General features: G+C 31.5%; 1 protein-coding gene across 2 annotated transcripts in view; it reads right to left on the reverse strand.

The window, feature by feature from the left end:
• Nucleotides 1-1,242: 1,242 nt before the first annotated feature.
• The window catches only part of LOC124364893 (vesicular glutamate transporter 1-like), a 54,598-nt gene continuing 34,484 nt past the window's right edge, over nucleotides 1,243-21,356 (reverse strand). For both annotated transcript variants that reach the window (XM_046820697.1, XM_046820698.1), the window contains 7 exons: nucleotides 18,133-18,307; nucleotides 16,692-16,825; nucleotides 14,983-15,103; nucleotides 13,259-13,392; nucleotides 12,574-12,716; nucleotides 8,879-8,999; nucleotides 1,243-1,439 (listed from right to left, as the gene is read on the reverse strand). In XM_046820697.1, the coding sequence (XP_046676653.1) occupies nucleotides 1,248-1,439; nucleotides 8,879-8,999; nucleotides 12,574-12,716; nucleotides 13,259-13,392; nucleotides 14,983-15,103; nucleotides 16,692-16,825; nucleotides 18,133-18,307 (1,020 nt within the window). In that variant the 3' untranslated portion in view covers nucleotides 1,243-1,247. The remainder of the gene's footprint in view (nucleotides 1,440-8,878; nucleotides 9,000-12,573; nucleotides 12,717-13,258; nucleotides 13,393-14,982; nucleotides 15,104-16,691; nucleotides 16,826-18,132; nucleotides 18,308-21,356) is intronic.

Below are 21,356 nucleotides of genomic sequence, written 5' to 3' on the forward strand. Positions count from 1 at the left end.
AAATAAATCGACAAAAATACATTTTATTTTGTTTGTTGGTATTTTAATGCCATCCTACTAGTATGTAATAATAGACTCTAGTGCCATATTAAATCAATCAATCAACCAAAACTTTTATTGAAATTTTACAGGATGGGGTCCTAACAAATTGTAAAAAGTTCTTGATGGGTGCCACCTATAGTTTGAGAAATCTTAGCAGTTAAGTCAATCTAAAATTAAAGCGCTATTACAGGCCCTAGGCAAGAGTGCATTATAATTATATAAACAAAATGATACCAAACATACAATATATCTTATAATCCTGGGATAGACTAGGTAAATACGCTATCAGAAAAGCAATAAAACACAATCATCAGGAAATTACATAATAAATATGGATTATAACACCACTCAACTACAAAGGAAAAAAATCAAGTCAACCAAACACCTAGCTACACTATACAGATACACAATAGCTACACTATTGTTTTTAGACAGAGTGGCAAATATCATCTGCTCATTTAAATAAATGTAATATATCACAAGTTATTTACTCTGTCTACATATAAGTAAAAAATAAATAAGATTTCATAGTGACAATTATTATGTTCTAGGTCGTTTGTTAGGTTGTTAAATATTTTCAGGCTTTTGTAGCTCAAACAGTCACACAATAAAGGTGTCTGAACAAAGAACGTATTATTGTATAAACTTTTAAAAAGTATAAACTAATTACACATAAATTAAATACCAAATTTAGACATGAGAGAAGTTATAATAGGTATAAATTCAGTTTATTTTTTAAAATTTATATTTATATTTACCTTACCTATTAACGTACCAGATGATGAATTCACTGAATTCAACATGTTCATAGTTCAAATAAAAAAGTATGCAAGTGTTAAAGATAGTTTATTTTCTGTAATGGAGAAACGAATTCCTCATGAATAAATTTACTTTTCATTTTGTTTAAAGATTCAATTAATTTATTGATCTATAGGGATCCACATGAAATTCCACTGTTTTATATAGTGAGATATAGTTCATGCCATATTTTGGTTCTATTTGTTAGTTTTACTAACGTAAACCAAAATCCAAGTGATGCCACTATCTGTCACTAATCTGTCTCTATCTGTGACAGATTAACCCGCAATAATTACATTAAAACTTTATCATAAGCTTATACAAAAAAGTATGATGTAATGCATTTTATTTTTCAAAAATTTTCATCCATGGTTTTAAAGGTTTTATTAAAAGAATTTAACATGAGATCACAATTTGCTTTTAATATGGTCTTCTTTTTCAACAGACAAATTATTATTTTCAGGGTCTTTGCCTGGTGGTAAAGTTCCATCTTTTGCCCAAGGTTGTAGTTCGCCAGATGATAATAATCCGTAAAATACACCTCCAAACACGTACAAGCCAGTAGCTATGTAGAAGACGATCATCCATTGTTCTTTGCTCTGAAAAATAAACGCTGCTTCAGTTCAATAATGAAAGTAGAATACCATTAAGAAAATATAAGGAAAGCCTTATTCATATCAACAAATTTACATAATAAAATTGGATGTATATATGTACATTAACATACACTCCTTAATATGGATCAGATTTTAAGTTGAAGCAATTACTGTTACAAAGAAAAAAATATAACCATTGTAATAGAGAAGATTTTAATCAAAATCCTAGCTTCAATTTGATAAAATTGGGTAGGGTACGAAAAGCGGACCTGGTTTTTTATATTGAAATTGGCAAACAATATTACTTAATCATAACCATCGATATAATCAATCGATACTGATTAATTATTTTGAACTTTTAACTGAAATAATCTATATCAACAGCTTTAAATACTCTAAAATAATACACGTAGGATAATATTTCAATTTTACATAAGTAATTCAGATTATTAAAAATGGCAGTCAATTTTAGAAAACACAACATTGCTTTTTTGTGGCTGTGGCTTCAACATGTTGGACTCGTACCGAAAAACTCATGATGTGAAATTTGTGGGAAAGAAACAACTGTAACTGTGAGAGGAGTAAATATGGTCGCCTTCAGTTTTCCTAATTTTAGTTATAATAATTTGTTTGATCACTGTAAATATTAAATTCGTATTTTAATTTAAAACTTATGATTGTTATTGAGGACTATAGATACTTTTATATCGATTGATAGTCTAGGATTTGAGATGCGAATACTAGGTATCGATGACTATATTCTTCGATATAAAAAACCGGTTCCGCTTATCGTACCCTACCCATAAAATTATTTGTTACTGATCAAAATTCACCAACATTTCTTTTTCCCAGTATACTAACTTCAATTTACAAAGTTCAAATAAATTTCAATACATAACCTAGTTTAAAAGGTCACTTAAGTTATCACACAAGTTAATTTACATGTTAAAATGTTTACTTCAAATTGATAAATGTATTCATAGTATGTTAAAAGGATTCAGTACAGTTGTAGTCAGTATTTTTTAGCTGTAATTAACACATTTCAAATAAACTTAAAAGTGAAAGTTCAAAATAAAATTATAATTTAATCACATTAGTGAATTTTTAAATGTAACTTGAATATGTCAATGCAAATAATTATTTAAGAAATAATAATTTTGAACATATTCCTAAAGCATAATTACCTTCCAGAAGAACATTCAGATCTCACCTAAAGCAGGCAAAAAGAGAAATGATGAGCCACACATTGAAACAGTTCCCAACAGATGAAAGCGGCATGAGAAATAATCAATCATGAGAATTTTTCTGTCCAGAATCATGAAGAGGCACTTGATCCGAAATTAACTAACAATTACTTTTTAAACTCAGTCAGAGAAATTTCTTAAAGCTTTTCTCCCAGCAATACAGCTTGGTATATCACTGAATGATGCTTTTCATTACTACAGGGTCAAACTTGAAGAGGTAGTTGGAGTAGTGAACAATTTTTCAAATTCCAAGAGCGTGGATTTTTTAGTCTGCCAAATAAAATTATCAAAAGAATTACCAACTATACAGGGTGATTCAAAAAGATATGCAGAAACGGTGGGAGCTCCTTCCACATGTAAAAATAATGAAACAGTTTATTTCAAAATAGGGTCCGGAAATGCTTTGTGGCTAGCATGTAAATTTCAGGTCACCATGTAAAACAAGGTCTTCCTGAAATTGTAGTAAGGTAGAATAAGAGGCAAACTCAATTGTTTCTTATGGTTTTTGATCTGATAAATTGGAAAATAGGTCTCATAATTGTAAATTATGTAGTTTTGGAGAAAAATAGTGTCAAATGCAAAAGGTGGAGTGGAAAAACAATTTTTTTCATCGTTTGGCAACAATAACTTTGTTATTTCACAAGAAACAGATAAAAAAATTTCATAAAATTTGTAGAAAATTTTATTTTGAACAAAATATTGTAAATAAAATACACATAAAACAAATATATGTTTGATTAAATGGATTTCCATTCAAAACCGTACAAAGTAAAATTAACCGGGAAAAATTAATCTAAACCTGTTCAATCAAATCACAGTAAGTTAAATTTAAAAAATATCTCTGCAGACTGCAATGCAATTTTCTGCTCGTTTAAGGATGGCTCTTGTTGCTTTCCGTAGTTTAACACAGCTTTCCTTTAATGGGAATTAACTTTGACCTCCTACACTTTCTTCGTCATCTAACCCCATATGCAAAAATCCAATGACATTATGATATGATGACCTGATCTTGTTCTAATACCTGGACTATATTCAACAGCAGGAACAATGTTTTCCTCTACAATAACATGATGGTGGCAAGAGCAGTCATACTGAAACTTTGTACTAGGAAGTGATCATGTTTCCCGTAACATAAGAAATGTAGGTAGCACCAATTTGATCTATCATTTGGAATTCTGCGTTAAGAGTAACGTTGTCTATATTCTTCAACAGTTGCTGTAGCACTGTATTCACATGCACCATAAATAAACACCAATCTATGTGATATTTATTTGTAAATAAGTGTGGCATTACTACTGCAAACACTTCATAATTACTACGGACTAAACTATACTTACACGGACTGAACTCAATTAGTATGAACAGAACAATACGCACATGTGTACGAATAGAACAACAATGAAACTCAGTTGTTAGCTCTGAAAAGTTGCTTATTGTATTGCCAAATTATGAAATAAAAATTTCCCACAAAACGTTATTCTGTGTTTTAAAATCAAATTAAATCAAAATGTATAGTATGCCAGCAGCGCCTAAATGCACTGCTAAAATCGATCTTCTCTATAGAATAATTTTTATTTTAAAAATTGAAATTTACAATTTCTTTAAAGAAATTTAATTTGTTTAATGGGTGATTAACAAAGTTATTGTCAGTCAAATGTAAAACGTGTGTTGTACTGTTATGAGTAAACATTAAATTAATCAAATATCTATTCACTTTATATGTACTTTATTTACAAAGTTATTGTTGCCCTAGATGAAGATAATGCAATGCTTGTTGTATCTAAGAAAAAATGAAGACAGAATCATGCTCAGAAATGAAATCCACTCATACAATACAAGAAATAGCCATTTAATAAATTTACCTCCACATAGACTTAGCAAAAGTGAAAAAAACCCTCTGCACATTGCATCTAGATTTATGAATAAATTGCCTATGGAAATGAAAAAATTAAAAGACTGTTCTTTTAAATCAAAATTATATAATTTCTTGTTAAATAATGCATTTTATTCAATAAGTGAGTTTTTATTGAGTCAATGGACTGACAATGACTTCTTTAACTAGTGAAGTACAATTATAAATTATACTGACCTGCCTATGTATTTGTGTGAAATATCTTGTGGCCAATAAATTATTCTATTCTATTATACGTGTTTTCAACCAATTGTTTGCATTTGAAAGTTCTGGGACCTATTTTATTGAATTTATCAGGTCAAAAACCATAATAACCAATTTGGATTAGCCAATTAATCTGCTTTACCAGAGTTGTAGGAAAACCTCGTTTACATGATGAGCTGAAGTCCAGATGAAATCTTTTACCTATAACTCGCTAACGAAGCATTTCTGGCCCCTGTTTATATAAAATTATCCATTATTTTTACATGTAAAATGAACTCCTACAGTTTCTGCTTCTCTTAGTGAATCATACCCCACAGGAGTGTTCACAGTGCCTATAGCTTTAATTTACGCAGTTGTTTCGCTGACTCTCTAAAAATCTCAAAAGTCTTTCCGATCTACTAAAAATGCAACAAGCAATTACCACAGAATTATCGATTGAGTTCTATAATCTCGATTTTGTCTAAAACTTTCAAAGCCACCTTTCAAGTTTTGTGTGCATAAACAACTCTTTTCTCATTTTTAACGTTTCAATCTCAAGTCAGATTCACAATTTGGTTTTCAAGTGGGAAGATCCACAACTGACGATGTTAAGGAAATTGTTGATCATACCCTTAAAGCTTTTGATGATAAGGAATTATTTGCTTTATCGTTTCTAGATCTTATGAAAGTGTTTGATGCATTCCTTACAGTTCCATCATATAGAAACTCAGGTTTTATGGTATCTGTGAAAATGCTTGTAGTACAATTATGTCTTATATTGGACAAAAATATGTTTCTATTAAAGGCTCTAGCTCTTCTGTAAAATGTGTTACAACCAGTGTTCCGCAAGGGTCCGTACTCGATTCATTTTCCTTTTCTGTAATAATAAATTATCTGCCTAGGAACTTAATCATAAATTCAGTCATCTATGCACATGTTACTTAGATCTACATGCATAAGTTGAATCTGCACAAGTGGAAGCACAAAACTGGGGGAAACAGCCAAACCACTACACAAAAAATGATAGAAAACTTGACTGGGGAAACAGCCAAAACCCTACACAAAAACTGATAGAGAACTCGACTGAGGGAAGCAACCAAACCCCTACACAAAAACTGATAGGGAACTTGACTAGGGGAAACAGCCAAACCCCTACACAAAAACTGATAGGGAACTCGACTGGGGGAAGCAACCAAACCCCTACACAAAAACTGATAGGGAACTTGACTAGAGGAAGCAGCAAAACCCCTACACAAAAACTGACAGAGAACTCGACTGGTGGAAGCAGCCAAACCCTTACACAAAAACTGATACTCACTCAACTATAAACTCTAAAGAAGCTGTTAGCCTATCAACAAGGTACCAAAATCACCTTAACCTATAATGGGTGCCCAAAAACTTGCAGATGGAGAGACCTATTATCAGTTTGTCGAAAAAACAGATTTCTACCAGGCTGTAATAAAAAAGTACAAGAGTTTGCATCTGAGACACAGGTCAGTCCCCAGCAACAGCAGATTCCCCCATATTTTCTACAACAAATTATCTAATAAACAACTCACCCACTCATTCTGACACAGAAGTAGTTGACAATGGATAAGGGTGTAATTTTTTAGATCAACCTCAGAAGAGCAGAGAAATGCAAATTTGACCATTCTCCATCAGAATGTTGACTGTCTGACCAAAAATTTACATTATTAATCAATTGTTAGAACAAATCAGCTCCCATATATTAATCATAACAGAGCATCGACTGAAGACTGACCAACTCCACAATATGAGTTAGATTGCCTTCAGTCGGAAATACCATAGAAAAGGAGTGACAGTGTTTTATAAGGTATGTAACTAACTGCAATGTATCCCTGTATTTCCAGTGTTTCAAGTATCTGGTTCTATAGAAGGAGAGGATTTTATAAGATATTCTATAATGTGGATTACCGTTGTTGATGTATAGAGCGTCCAGGTATAAATCCAACAGTAGGAGCAACCTTCTGTTCGCGGTTCCATTCTGCCGCACGACGGCTCACGCTTCCTCGCCGCTCTACCGGGTGATGAGGTTGTACAATTTTATACAGAGCTTAGGGTCTGATGCAGACATTTTTTTTGACTCACAAAATGTATTTAGAATTAAATGCCTCAGAAGTTTAAATTAATTAATCAGCTGTGTACATTGTAATTAATTTTTATTGTATCTATGTTTGTAACTGTTTGATATTCCACCCAATTAATTGTTTGTTCCTATTTATTTCATGTGCATATATTTATTACTCATTTTTTTTTTTGTTATCATTGATATATTTATTATTATTGTTATGGATTGTTATAGATTTATTTATTCTCTTTCGTTAACTTATAAGTTAAAAGTTATAGATTATATAAGTTATAGGCAATGGGCTGTAAGTAAAATTTTTTTTATGTTATCACATAATTTAAAACCATATATAAAGTGAAGTGAGTGAAGAACATTCCCACCGTTAATTGTTTATATGTAATAACTGCTTTATTGTAAATGGTTAATACTGTTATAAAGCATGCAAATAAAATAAAATAAAATAAAATAAAATAAAATAAAATCCATGCTGTTCTCCTGGTATAAGATTATTATTAGATGATGTATTTGTGAGAGTGATTTCCAGAAAAGTTTAGTTTTCTTGATTTGCTGTTTCGTCTCCTTTGAGTTTTGGATAAACTTTTGCAACTTTCAATATGATTTTGGAAAGACTCACTGAGAAAAACATTTATTTATTATGTTGGCTACAGGATGTGCATGTTCTTTTCCGCATGCTTTTATTATTTTAGAAGATATTTAATCAAAACTAGCTGTTGTTTTTTACTTCAGGGATGTGACGGTTTTAAGAACTTCTTCATGAGTGGATCAGAGAATAAGAATATTATTGCAATTTTATTTAGAGCTTCTGAAACAGGTAAATTCAGTGCAGTGTTAGTCAATGATTTTTCGACTGGATTTGTGAAATAAGAGTTAAGTTGTTCAACAATTTTAAAAGGATCAGTTATTGTTTTACCTTCAATATTTAGCTTGTGTTGTCCTTCAAAATGTTGTATGGGACATCTTTCACTATCGATCACTTTCCAAGCTGCCTTACTTTAGTTAGCAGATTCATCTATGTAATTAGAGTCTATCTGTTTTCTTAAGGCATTGATGTGAGGTTCATATTCTTTGTTTGTAAGAGTAGCATAACACTTTGTATCCAGCACTTCCTGTTATTTGATCAGCTTTGTGTACTTGTTCAAAAATTCCTTTTTTCTAATAGTCTCTAAATCATAGTGGGTAGTATTTTTTTAATATTATTTTAATAGAGATTTTCTTACCTACATTCAGATTATAGGAAAGTATTGGAAAGAATACAGTATACGCTTCCTCAGCTTTGTAAGTATTATAAGCCTCATGCTAGAACACCCTTTTCTACACATATTTCAGAATTTGAAGCGACTGGTTATTTAATTGTCTACATTCAGTTCTTACAGGAGCAGACTTATTACATGAAATGTTCAAGGATAAACAACTAACCTGTGTAGTCTGAGATGAGGTTTTCTGCTATTGTACAGAGAGTTCATTATGATGAAGGTTGGCCGCAACAAGATCAATAATTGATGTTATACTATTACTGGTAATTCTAGTTGGAGGTAATTCAAGACATAAGATGTAGCAGTAGGAAATTCTTGTTCTTGTTTCTCATTCTTCCTGTTGTTTGGTTTAAAACAGTCCACATTCACAACTTCCATTAATAACTAAAAGTCCTTTCCTCAGAGGAATAGTTTCTAAAAAGTGTGAAACTGTTTCTAGAGCTTCTTGAAAATTTGTCAGGTCTGAAGACTCCTAGTATGTACATTTATTTTTGTTTTATGGTAAGTTTAATGGCTGTAAGGTCACAAACTAGTTCAATACTCTAATGGAACGCATCTAGGTTAGGTATTTCAAATTACGCAGTCGATTTTATTTTTACAAATATTTTTATTTTCATCTTTTAACTCAATTTAAAGCATCCCCTTTATTTAAATCATCCGATTGGGTGGACTATTGTTTGATTTTGTTCTAAAAACCTACAGATCCTGATAAAACTTCTACCATACATTTTGTTTCTCACCTTATCAGTGACAATAAAGCCTGTGAGAAGAGGACTGAGAACGCCAGGTAGACTTCCCAGTGTGCAGCTGAGCCCAAATATTACACTGGCATGCTGAGGTGCCAGGTCTAAACCATTTGAACTGAAACAGATAACATCAGAACATATTATTCGCAAATATTATAAACATAATGTTTTGTACATATCTTAAAATTTGTATAAGATTGTTTTGGAATATTTTAAAAACAATATGTTTCCTATTTTTATTTTGTAAATCTTATTTTATTGGAGTTTGCCTAAATAAATTATTAACGTTTAAATCACATATAAAATATATAATGTGGATTAACTATACAGGGGTGCTGAAAAGTCCCGGGACGGTCTAATAACTTTTGAACTAATTACAATATAAGAACCAAAATTTACATCAAGCTTTTGCTCATATAAAACTATTATTTTATGTATTTCACCATGATATCCTGCTTATGGGGGACGTCCCGCTAGGGGTTGGTGAAAATTCTTAAATAGAAGCATAGGTCGAGTCGTACATCAAATTAAAGCTCTTTTTAATTAGAAACATTTTGGCGAAAATGTGACGTAAAACAGTTGTCGCATTACAAAATGGCGGACACTCAAAGATTATAAAATACAGAATTTTTCAAATGCAAACATTCTGGTTGTTAGAGAAAACTGAGACACTTAATCTTTTATTTTACTTCAAATCACTTACCAAAACAGTTATAACAAATGTTCAAAGTGTTTGCCTTCAGTTTGCTGACAATATCCCTATCGATTGTAGAACGTCGCATTGTTTATCTGGAAATTCCTTATCAGCAGGTAAGATTATTACCTTCCTTATCTGGAAGGTAATCAGCTGGAGCAAACAAGACCAAAAAGACAACAATGAAATTGCCAGCTGACAGATACAGTTGTTTTATCAACTCAGTCACTTAGAAGTCTTCAAGCCCTAATTTTGCAAGTAGTTTCAGTAGTGCTAGTTTATTTTGCTATGGCGCTTTCCGAGAGAGAAAGAATAACTTTATTAATGATGCGCGGGTTTGGTGACCGAATTAGATCATGTGATGAGGTAAGGCATCTGTTTAATGATACTTTTCCCAATAGACCTCCAATTTCAAAATCTACTGTGGGAAGGACAATACAGCGGTTTGAACAGACAGGAAACATTGCAGATCTCCCTAGATCCGGAAGGCCCAAGACCGCAACCAATGAGGACAAAGCTTTAGACGTTTTACAGTGTTTTGTTGAGAACCCACATGAATCGATTGTCTCAATAGCACAACAACAAGGAATTAGTCGATATTCAGTCTCAGATATTTTAAAAACTAATAGTTACAAAGGATATAAAGCTAAATTGGTGCAGGAACTAAGCGAAGACGACTTTGATCGTAGAATCGAGTTTTGCGAAGTTATGATGAATAAAATCAATGAAAACTTGGGATTTTTAGCAAACATTGTATTTACTGATGAGTCAACATTTTGCTTGAATGGAACAGTAAACCGCCACAACTGCTGCTATTGGAGCGATACAAACCCACATTGGATGATACAAACACATACTCAGCATCCAGAAAAGTTAAATGTTTGGGCCGGTATTGTGGGGCGGCATGTGGTAGGGCCATTCTTTGTAGAGGGAAATTTAAACTCTGCAGTGTATTTAGCATTACTCCAAAACCAGATAATTCCTGAAATTCAACGTGTTTCCGGTGATAATTTTGAAAATATCTGGTTTCAGCAAGATGGAGCCCCTCCACATTATGGCGTACATGTAAGACATTTTTTAGACAATGCCTTTCCACATAAGTGGATTGGTAGAAGGGGAACAATAGAATGGCCTGCCCGTTCTCCAGATTTGTCCCCTTTAGACAACTTCTTTTGGGGCTACGGTACCTCAAAGAAAAAGTGTTTAAAACAAAACCTCAAAATTTGGATGAGTTGAGAAACCGTATTGTAAGAGAAGCTCAGGGTGTTCCTGTCCAAGCTTTAAACAATGCGATATCAGCGTTCTACAATCGATTGGGATATTGTCAGCAAACTGAAGGCAAACACTTTGAACATTTGTTATAACGGTTTTGGTAAGTGATTTGAAGTAAAAGAAGTAAAATAAAAGATTAAGTGTCTCAGTTTTCTCTAACAACCAGAATGTTTGCATTTGAAAAATTCTGTATTTTATAATCTTTGAGTGTCCGCCATTTTGTAATGCGTCAACTATTTTACGTCAGATTTTCGCCAAAATGTTTCTAATTAAAAAGAGCTTTAATTTGATGTACGACTCGACCTATGCTTCTATTTAAGAATTTTCACCAACCCCTAGCGGGACGTCCCCCATAAGCAGGATATCATGGTGAAATACATAAAATAATAGTTTTATATGAGCAAAAGCTTGATGTAAATTTTGGTTCTTATATTGTAATTAGTTCAAAAGTTATTAGACCGTCCCGGGACTTTTCAGCACCCCTGTATATAACCATTGACAAATTTGTTTAAAATATTTATCACGATAAAAACCTTTGTGAACAAACATCTCAGTCTTTGCTGTTTGTTGTGGCACAAGCCATTCGTAATGTCTAAAATAATTTAAATTTACATTACAGTTCATTACAATGTTATATTATAGTTCAAATAAATTAACTTGTGTATTCTTATTCGCACCAAAGTCAGTTATAAACGATTGACCGTTTTAATTAGAACAAATTTAGTTCTAATTTGCCAAACTTATGAAACTGTCCATTACAATTTGTCAGTTTATACTTGTTGACTATAATGTACAGTAAGTAGTAAAGTAACACCTCCTTTTAGATATTGTTTTCTGTAAAAATCAGCAAGAAGTATTTTTCAAATTGTCTTGGGGTAGGCATGTTTCGGTTAGGATCACCATGTCTGGATTTAAGTCTTGGAGGTACTTAACAATCAGATCAATTTTGTTTAATAGGCCATCCGTGTTTTGGTTATAAAGTTTTAGCTGACTTGATTTGTTAGGCTTATTTTATTTTTGATTTTATATACAGTTTGGGTTGTAACTCTTGATTTTCTGTCTTCCTTGTGAAGAAGTTCACAATGACTTATAAAAACCCTTTGTTTGATACTTTGTGTAGCCTACTTTCATTTAGAAGAGCAGAAACTCAATTTTGATAAGTCATGCAAAGTGTGGTTCATGATAACTGTACAGCGCTACACTACTACAGAGAGAGTTGCCAGGAGTGTAACCTATTCCAGTTAATAACTTATTACTTCACTGTTGAATCACATATCATAAGGTGCACAGTATTGCTTGTCACGCAATATCGGAAACCATTGACAAGTATTGAAAGTATGGAGGTTATTGATCAACAAATGTTGATGTGATATACAGCTTGAAACACAGGTCTAGAAACTTTGATAATTTTTTAGAGTAGAAGCCATGGATCCTACTATTTTTGATATTGTATATCTATCAAACCACTGTGTGTGAATCCTCTCAGAATTAATTTTCTATGCCACTTAGATATTAGACATTGCATTTGTATTTCACTATTTACACACCAGTCAATCAGAGTTAGGTAATTAACATAAAGTAAATATTATAAAAGGCTCTATAGTTTAAAAACAAGTTATTTGATATTTTACTTGATAATGATTTCATATAATCTACTACTTGTATGTATTTACAATCCATATTACATATTCTACTCTAGGTTGTGTGAATTTGGTTGTATTACGGTATGACAGCTAATGCGAATCCTTCCAATCCTAAAAGAGTGATGAGACACAACATGACCAAAGCAGCTGACTCAAACTGAGTAGAAAGCATGAGGATAGCTGCTTGGAGAAAGAATGTTCCACATCCAAATGTTTTACGGACCTGAAAACAAAATCAATACTATTTTTATTAAAATATGAAATAAATGATTTTCACATTATATTACCCTGTGATAATAAGAGAAACTATAAATAAAAAAGAAGGAAACTGCACTAAGTAATAAAATAACTTTAACAAAGAAGATATCATCAGATTATCAAAAAACTAGCAATCTGCAATGAAGAAGTCATGCTGATCTCTGATACAGCTCAGTCAACCACGATACAGCTTTATACCGCGTCACTAACCTATTTAAGTAGTACATTACTGTCTCTGCCAGTTTCATCATAATATCTTTTGATTAAAGATATGCTTTTACAGGGACACTGAATTAGTTCAAGATTTAAATTGTGTTAGCAATATTTTAATAGACACATGTGCGAACCAGTAAAGTTAGATGATAGCTACATAGAGCTATAAACTAAGACCATATATTAGCTTACATAAAATGTAGTGAAGTAGTCCTGTTGTTCATTTTTAAATTATGCATAATTCTCATCTATGTGATTTTTTGTATAATTGTATTGTATTTTTATCAAACATACCTGTGTCATTGTAAGAATCTTTTCATTCTTAAGCCAATCAGCTAGTCTGCCAGTAAATTGTGCGGTAATGCCCAGTGCGATGTAAGGTAATGACGTTATGAAACCCGATTTTGACAGTCGAAAGTCATAAACATCTGAAAGTGGAAAATTCACTCTACGATCATGTTTATATTTAAATCACAATACTATTTATCCCTTTTACTGCTAAGTTTAAATAATTTTAAATTTATCTTGGTATCTTGTTTATAATAAAAGCTAAGTTTTGGGATTTAGAAAAATGGTCATAATTCTCCAATACTGAGACAACATCAAAATTAATTACACAACATCTGTATTTTGTAGTACACATAATATTTTTTTTTAATTTTGACTTGGAATTTTATAAGTCAAAACATTTTTTTGGTACACAAGCTAAGCGAACATTGATTTTAAAATTTAAAAAATTACCCAGCATTCCAGGTAAATAAGAGAATCCTTAGAACTATATTTCTTTTGTAACTATGAAACACAGTCCACACTTATTAACTAACAATTTCAAGAGATAAATTTATGTTCCATAAAATTTTAATGCTTGAACCCATAGCATTTGAAATCCTACAGATCCTTTATATGTAGCAATATACAGTTCCTTTATAGATTGCTTGTGGCATGAATTGTGAAGCTATTCAATTCATAATGAAATAGATAGAGATGTGCTATAAAGTATTATAGCACATAGATAGTAATCAAGTGTTAATTGTTAATCATGATGTGTTTACTACATCGTCAAGCAGCACTTTTTGAAACGCATTTCTCAACGCGTATACCCGAGCTCTCATGTGGAATGGAGAGGAAAGGTGACTCGTGTACTTGCAATGGCCATGGTTCGAAATAGTCATCTACGCTTGATATTTACAACTTTAAGGATCAAGAGCCAACAACCAAACATGTTGGAATCATGAAAATTTAAAATACTGGTACATTACAGTCAAGGGAGAAATCAAGCCAAAGAAATTTTCTTCATAAATCTGAATATGACATAGGATTTTGAAAAGATTTTATTGTTAGTGGGATAATGTCTAAAAAGAAAAAAAATGATGATAAAATAAATATTTCAAAGAGAATCTGAGAGTGATAACAAACTGTATGTGTGAGTATTTTCTTAGCAATTCATACGGAAATTTAATTTTTAAATTCAAAATTTTTGGCCATTACTCTTCTGAAATTTTAAAGTACATATGTCAAAGTATTTAGAAATGATTATGTTAAATATACTTTAGTGTATGAGATAATAGTTTAAGGTATATAAGCATCATTCTCAATTTGAATATAACTTTAATTTTTAATATGCCTCTAAAGCCCAAAATCCATGCTAAGAGTAATATTTTGGAAACATACATAATGTTTTTAAATATGTTTGTAATAGATATTAGATTTAAGTAGTTATTTTCCTGAGTCGGGATTATTTAACGGATAAAGGATGTATTTGGGATCTCTAGTTACTGTATTAAGCTACATATTTACTCAATACATGAGTTGTCGTTGATTAAGAAACAAAGACAGGAAGATACAGTAGAAGCAAAAATGAGGAGCTTAAAATGTCTAAAATAGGACTATATGTTCAGAAAGCGGAAGCCAAAGGCCAAGGAAAGAAACAAGCACAAGGGACCAGGTTTGACTCAAGAAGGTAGAAGAGGTGAGTCACAGGTAGTTTAAAATAAACTTGATATAAATTGAAATGCAACCTGTCATGAATGCAGGCAGTTGAGTAATGAATGTAAGGTGTCCCCAGTTCTCACAGATAATGCCAACAGCAATAGCCCACACGGGCTTCGAGGTAAAGAACTTTTTCCATGGGTGTTTGATCTGAAATAAAACAAATTATCATCTTTATTGTGCTGTAATATATTAACATGTTTACTATTAAAGGTGAATTTGTACTTCAAAATGCCACATTCATTTTATTTCTTCAAATTGATAAACAACTGTTTTGACTATAATTTCCAAAGTGTAGCTTCAATATTTCATGTTTTTCTAAAAAAAGGCAAGGCTTCTACTCAACCGTACAACCTGCCGCTCCAGCCAATGGAAAAGGGGTGAAAAGCAACCCATTGAGAAACAGGGGACAGGGGACAATAGATCAGTTGTAGCTCTTATACTGAGCCTGGTCGATCAGAAGAATATTGAGATTGAATCGATTGTAATATACAATACATCAAAAACAATAATCCATGACACTCAGACATGGTTATTCATTAATATTAAATAAATAAAATAATTGAAATAAATAAATAAAATAATAAAATAAAATCGCACAATGCCACTTTGATTACCTAACAGAATTTACTTTTACTACAAAAGAAGCCAACCCTCCTTGTTCACTAGTTAGCAACTGTACCAGGGTAACAGACACCACAAGATCTCCGATCAAATACTGTTTGGATTATAAAGGAACTCTGAGGAGAAAATAAAATATGAGAGTTGAGATCAGATGGAGTACTTTGAGGAACATATAGACCACACTTCTTAGTACTGTAACAAGTTTAAGTTAGAGATCACAACTTACAGTGCAGTATTAAACAGTGACAGATCCAAGGGAGCGGCCATAGGGCCACATGGCCTCCTCCAAGGTTTTGAAAAAAGATGTAATTTTTTCATTTTAGTAATTAAAACATTACCACAAACATAAAACTAACTTTTTCTAAGAGTAAATTTGTGCATAAGCATTTTATTTTCTGTTGTATCCAAATGCATAATCCCCTGTTACAGTAAAGATAACCCAAAATGGCTCCCCTTGGCCCCCAACAATCAGTATTGGATACACCTTGCTGTTAGAAAAGAATTGTGAGTATCCACAGTCACAGTGCTTTAAATATAAAACGTTTAATTTGGCAAGGACAGCTCAAAAACTAAAATAAGAACAAATATGGGCGGGTTGCTCTACAAAAAATATATATGCACAAAAATATTTCCAGTTACTACAACCAAATAGTCCAATTTTTATTGGGTTTCAACAAAAAATAGTTTTGTATGAATTTAAAATGGTATGTCATATACAAGTTTTTAATAATTTTGAATTTTGTTATTGGAAATATGGAAGAGAGGTAGATATTTGTAGTCCAAAAATAATTTTTAATCTTCCCTAATCCTGGAAAACTATCAACTATTTAAAAATGTTTATGAAACCATATAGTTAACTCATGTAAGATTTTTGTATAAAATACAATTTTGAATAAACATCTATAATCTGCAAAATTACTGGTGCTTCATATAACCACAAAAATAAACTTTACAATCGGCTGCTTATATGAATCCTTTTCAATACTTTAAGGCCTTTTAACTATTGAGATCTTTTATAACAATTATATATTTATAATTATAACTAGCTTACTCAAAAATTCTTTAGATTTATACTAAGGCAATAGTTGTCAATTTGTTCTCTAGTAATACTTACATGTTTATTCCCAGTATTGACCTCCATAGAATCCTTGATATATTTCAACTCTTCAGAAGATATGTGTAAATCGTACTCAGGTCGATCTTTCACCACCAACAGCCACACAGTGGTCCACAGAATTCCAAGAATGCCTAAAAGATTACTCAGAATTCTTACAATAATTGGACCCATATTATAACAAGATTAATATTAACAGCAGAGAGGGGTTTGACTACTGCTTTACCATACACTGAACTTTACAGTTTTCACTTTCAGAGGAGCCATACTATAAAAAGGTCATTATTAATAGCAGAGAATTGGCTTATGGGGTTGGCTCTACTATCAGTGCATTACCCAGTTTCCATAACAGCAGACGAGGTACTTGACGAGTTGGCAAGATCAGGGATGAGAAAAATTTTGTTGTAAGATGAACTCAGAAGCTTACTTGTTTACTTCAAATGTTTGAACCAAATTGCCATTTTACTTTGAATAAAGTATTTTAAAATGTCGCTTTATTCAGTGTTAACCCTAAATTAATAAAGGATTTCATACAATAAATTGTTGCCTAAAAGTAGGGTTTAGCCATTATATTTTTTGAACTTTCTGAGGGAGCACACCTGTACTGCCTTTTTCTAGTGGTTATAACACCCCTTACTCCTGTTATGGCCCCAGAAATAATTTCTGGCTACGCCACTTTTTACATAACTTTGGTTTAATTTAGGTGTGATTCTTATAGCTTTCATTTGTGTTCTACATGCTCTATTAAATTTGTATTTAGAGGAGCCACTCTACAATCTCACAAACTCTAAGCTAAAAGTGGACATATTTTACAAAATTACCCTTTTTCTCAATACATCCAACAAGGAAAATTTTGACTGATTGCGTAAGATATAAATGCTTGAGGCAACTTCAGGATCCTATTGATGAGATAATTTGTAGTTAGTACTCGATCAAGGTGCATTCTAAGCAACTTAATATGTTCTTTTTCTCATATAGGTTGTTAAATCCATCGTCATAATCCGTTGCCTTTGATTTTCATGTTGTCAAAGACAGACATTGACTTTTGAATAGTTTTTTCCAAACCAATATTTAAAAAGTGTTTAATACATGTGCTCAGTTCTTTAAAGTCTTGATTTTGAGATCTGGCTTTGTTTTTTTTATCTATGAAGTCATCAACACATTGAATCACAACAACGTGAGGGATTAATAAATTCAACCTGTAGATGTAGATAAAAAAGCAATGGTTTAAAAATTGATCCCTGGAGTATACCATACTGCACTTTGATTTAAATTAATTAAATGGCTAAATTAAATCTTGTGGAACTATAAAAAATTGTCCAGTTTATAAACCTTACAACCTCCAACAAAATTCTATATAGAAAATAATACTTTCCCTTATACTATGAATGGAGGAAAAAGCCAATTAGAAGTTTTGGAATGAATGAAAGACTGATCTTACCTGTGATGTAGAATATAAAAGCCCAGCCGAGATAGTCAGCTATAAGTCCACCTGTCTGCAAGCCCACTACTGTCCCAACAGGAATCCCGGACAAGGCTAAGCTCAACAAATTCATCCTCTCTTGAGGAGGGATCCACTTCGACCATATCTCCATTAAACATGGATATCCCATCCCCTGGCAACGTATATCTCAAATTAGTAACATACACGTTTAGAATGACTGAATGACGTTTAGAATATCTTACATGCAGTCTGTGTTTTTAGTTTTATGAACTTTTAGTGTAGGATATTTTAGAATTTAAATAATGTTTCATAAAAATTTTAATATTATTTAGATTTAATATAATGTTCATCAACAAATTCAAAAAATATTTAATTGGAAATACAACAAAATACTATGATACACCAACTTGGCATCTTAGTTGGTGTCAACCTCAGAAAATCTTCACGATGAGATTAGATACATCAATGATTCCAAACAATTTAAATCATGATTGGAACACGTCCTGGTTCCAGGGCATGTTTCTCTGCTAAAGAATTTGCTATGTGTTGCTGGGATGGAATTTATTAACAATTTTCTCTCAGACTCTCTGCCTGATATCCAAAGAAAGTCATAAACGATCAAGTTATTGACTTGACATTCTTGTTTATTAATTTACTTTAATAAGCTTTACATATTTAATTTAAAATTACACTTGCAATAAAATGATTGTACACTATTTATTGCAACAAAGAATTATTATTATTGCATGTTTTTCAGGTAGAGCATCTATAAAAGTCCTTACATTAAAACTTATTATTGACAATGAATAATTGAAAGAATAACAGGTTTTTGGGACATTAGACATTGTTATTGGTACACAAATTGTTCAAGAATTTGAATCTATCCTATTCATCTGAAGTGAAAAACTTAAGCCATGAGACTAGGCATACATGCAATTTAAAATCTTATAAATATGTGGCGATGATCTAAAGGGGTCGCTGCTTTAGTACCCCCTGGAATAAGCACCCCCTCAGCCTCTGACGTCACGACAGGGGGGTGCTAATTCAGCGCATGGACATGGCCCAATCACTGAATTAGCACCCCCTAGCATTCAACAAGCAACACAAGCAGATTTATCTATATTACAAATGTAGCTTCGAAAAGTGTTTGATATAAATACACAATAATAAACCTTTTAACAATTTTTATATATTTTATTGTACACTGTGTATTTCGAATTCAATGAACCTACAAGTACCTGATGAATTCATTGAATTCGAAATGTACATTGTACAATAAAGTATATAAAAAAAGTTAAAAGGTGTATTATTGTATATTCATATTTGTATTTTACAGATTTAATTTAATAGTAAATATAATAGTTTTTATCTGGATTTTTGGGACGCTGTAGTTTATAATCTACTACCTACGATTGTAATTATGTTAATTTATATACAATTGAAATTTCGGATAAACGATGAAATAATATGTTTCTCAAATATGCCTACTTTCTCTTCCAAATTACCATACGACTTAATATATAATAATATTATATTTTAATGTTATATTGTTAAATATAATAATGCTTAATATCTCTTATTTAACTTTATAATTACATTTCAGAGTTTTTTATGGAATTAAACAAATGAAGCATGAATATGACAGTTTTTTAATTGTAATTTATTAAAAACATAAATATTTTTTCAGTACATCTGCTCCTAAATTGCAAAACAATATTGTACGAGTAATTTATGTTTCAGGCCTACCTATGGATAGCATAGAGTCGTATAGGTTCATTAAGTTTAATGAATTTGTTTTAATATTTATTGTTTTAGGGCATATTTACTTATTAAAATTTAGTCAAACAACAATCAGGTGTATTTCCAATAAAACAGCTTATCTATGATGTTGTCATCTATAAAAGAATTATTGTCTGAAAATTACTGTACGATTGTGCTTGTTGTTTATTATTCTTAATATACAACAGTCAATCTAAAGTCTCTTTTATTTAGTTTTGTAACATATATTGTGAATATTTTAAGCCTTATGGTAAATAAAGCAGTTTATTATTGTTAACTGAGAATTTTATTTTTGTCTGTAATTGTTCATAAAGGCGTTCATTGATGATGAATTTACAATACATCTAGTAAGTTTTACTGTATTAGAGAAAAGAGTGACTTGGCAACATATATTAATGTATTTCATATACTTTAAATGAAGGAACTGGGATCTGAGTGGAATTGACATAAGGTACTCTGGAGCTGCCATTTATTCGATTTTTGTATTGTGAGCTACTCGCTGAGAAATTCAATGTCGACCGTGTTTTGTCACAGTAAATCTGTGTGTATGTTATTTTACACAAGTTTAGTCGTTAGATTTGTGATATAATCCACTTAAAATATAGTTCTTGCAATACCATAGTAAAATTGCAGATTTTAAGAATGCAAAAATAAAAAAAAATGTAATAGCTACAATTTTGAAAGTATTAAAGATATTATCATAATATATTTTTGCAGCTAGCCTTTCCGCCATAAACATTTGACCATTACTCACGTCACCTTGAGCAATAATGCTTTTGAAAATATGGTAATATGTTTATTGCTACGTGTTTTAACATGGTTTGTTACAGCGTTTTTATTTTTTGTTGATTATAGTTTAACTAACTGATGTGGGTATAACTGAATCCAGTGAACTTCACGAACATTATCGCCTTGCACAAACAAACTCCATTACAAACTAAAAACACAATGTAGATAGCAGATATTGATTCTTGTAAACGTTACAAAATATTGTAATTTTTGTCCAGTGTGTTTGAACCATACTATTTAAATTGGTCTGTCCCTAAAAATCATTGATCCTTAGCCTTTGGAAAATTACACTTTCACAGTACAAGGTTTTCCCGAGTTTGATTGGTCTTCGCAAAATTCAAAACAAATAGATAATAGTTTTTTAAAAAGGTTAAGAGGTTGATAGAATCTCTGACCATGTATATTTATTACACATAGGTACCGGATGTAAGCAATATAAAGCCATCTGCGTGGTTTGTACCACGGATTAAAATTAAATTTACTATAAAATTAAGTTGTATTTGAATGTCTAGATCCTAATTTTTTAACGTAAGCATATTGGATGCATAGTATTTTTTACAATAGGTAATTAATTATTTGTTTTTTTAATACTAAGATTAAATCATAGCAATTAACAAATCGCAATATGATTAGCGGCGTTTTATTGTTTTATT

This window comes from Homalodisca vitripennis, chromosome 6 (assembly GCF_021130785.1).
Source record: "Homalodisca vitripennis isolate AUS2020 chromosome 6, UT_GWSS_2.1, whole genome shotgun sequence".
NCBI lineage: Eukaryota > Metazoa > Arthropoda > Insecta > Hemiptera > Cicadellidae > Homalodisca > Homalodisca vitripennis.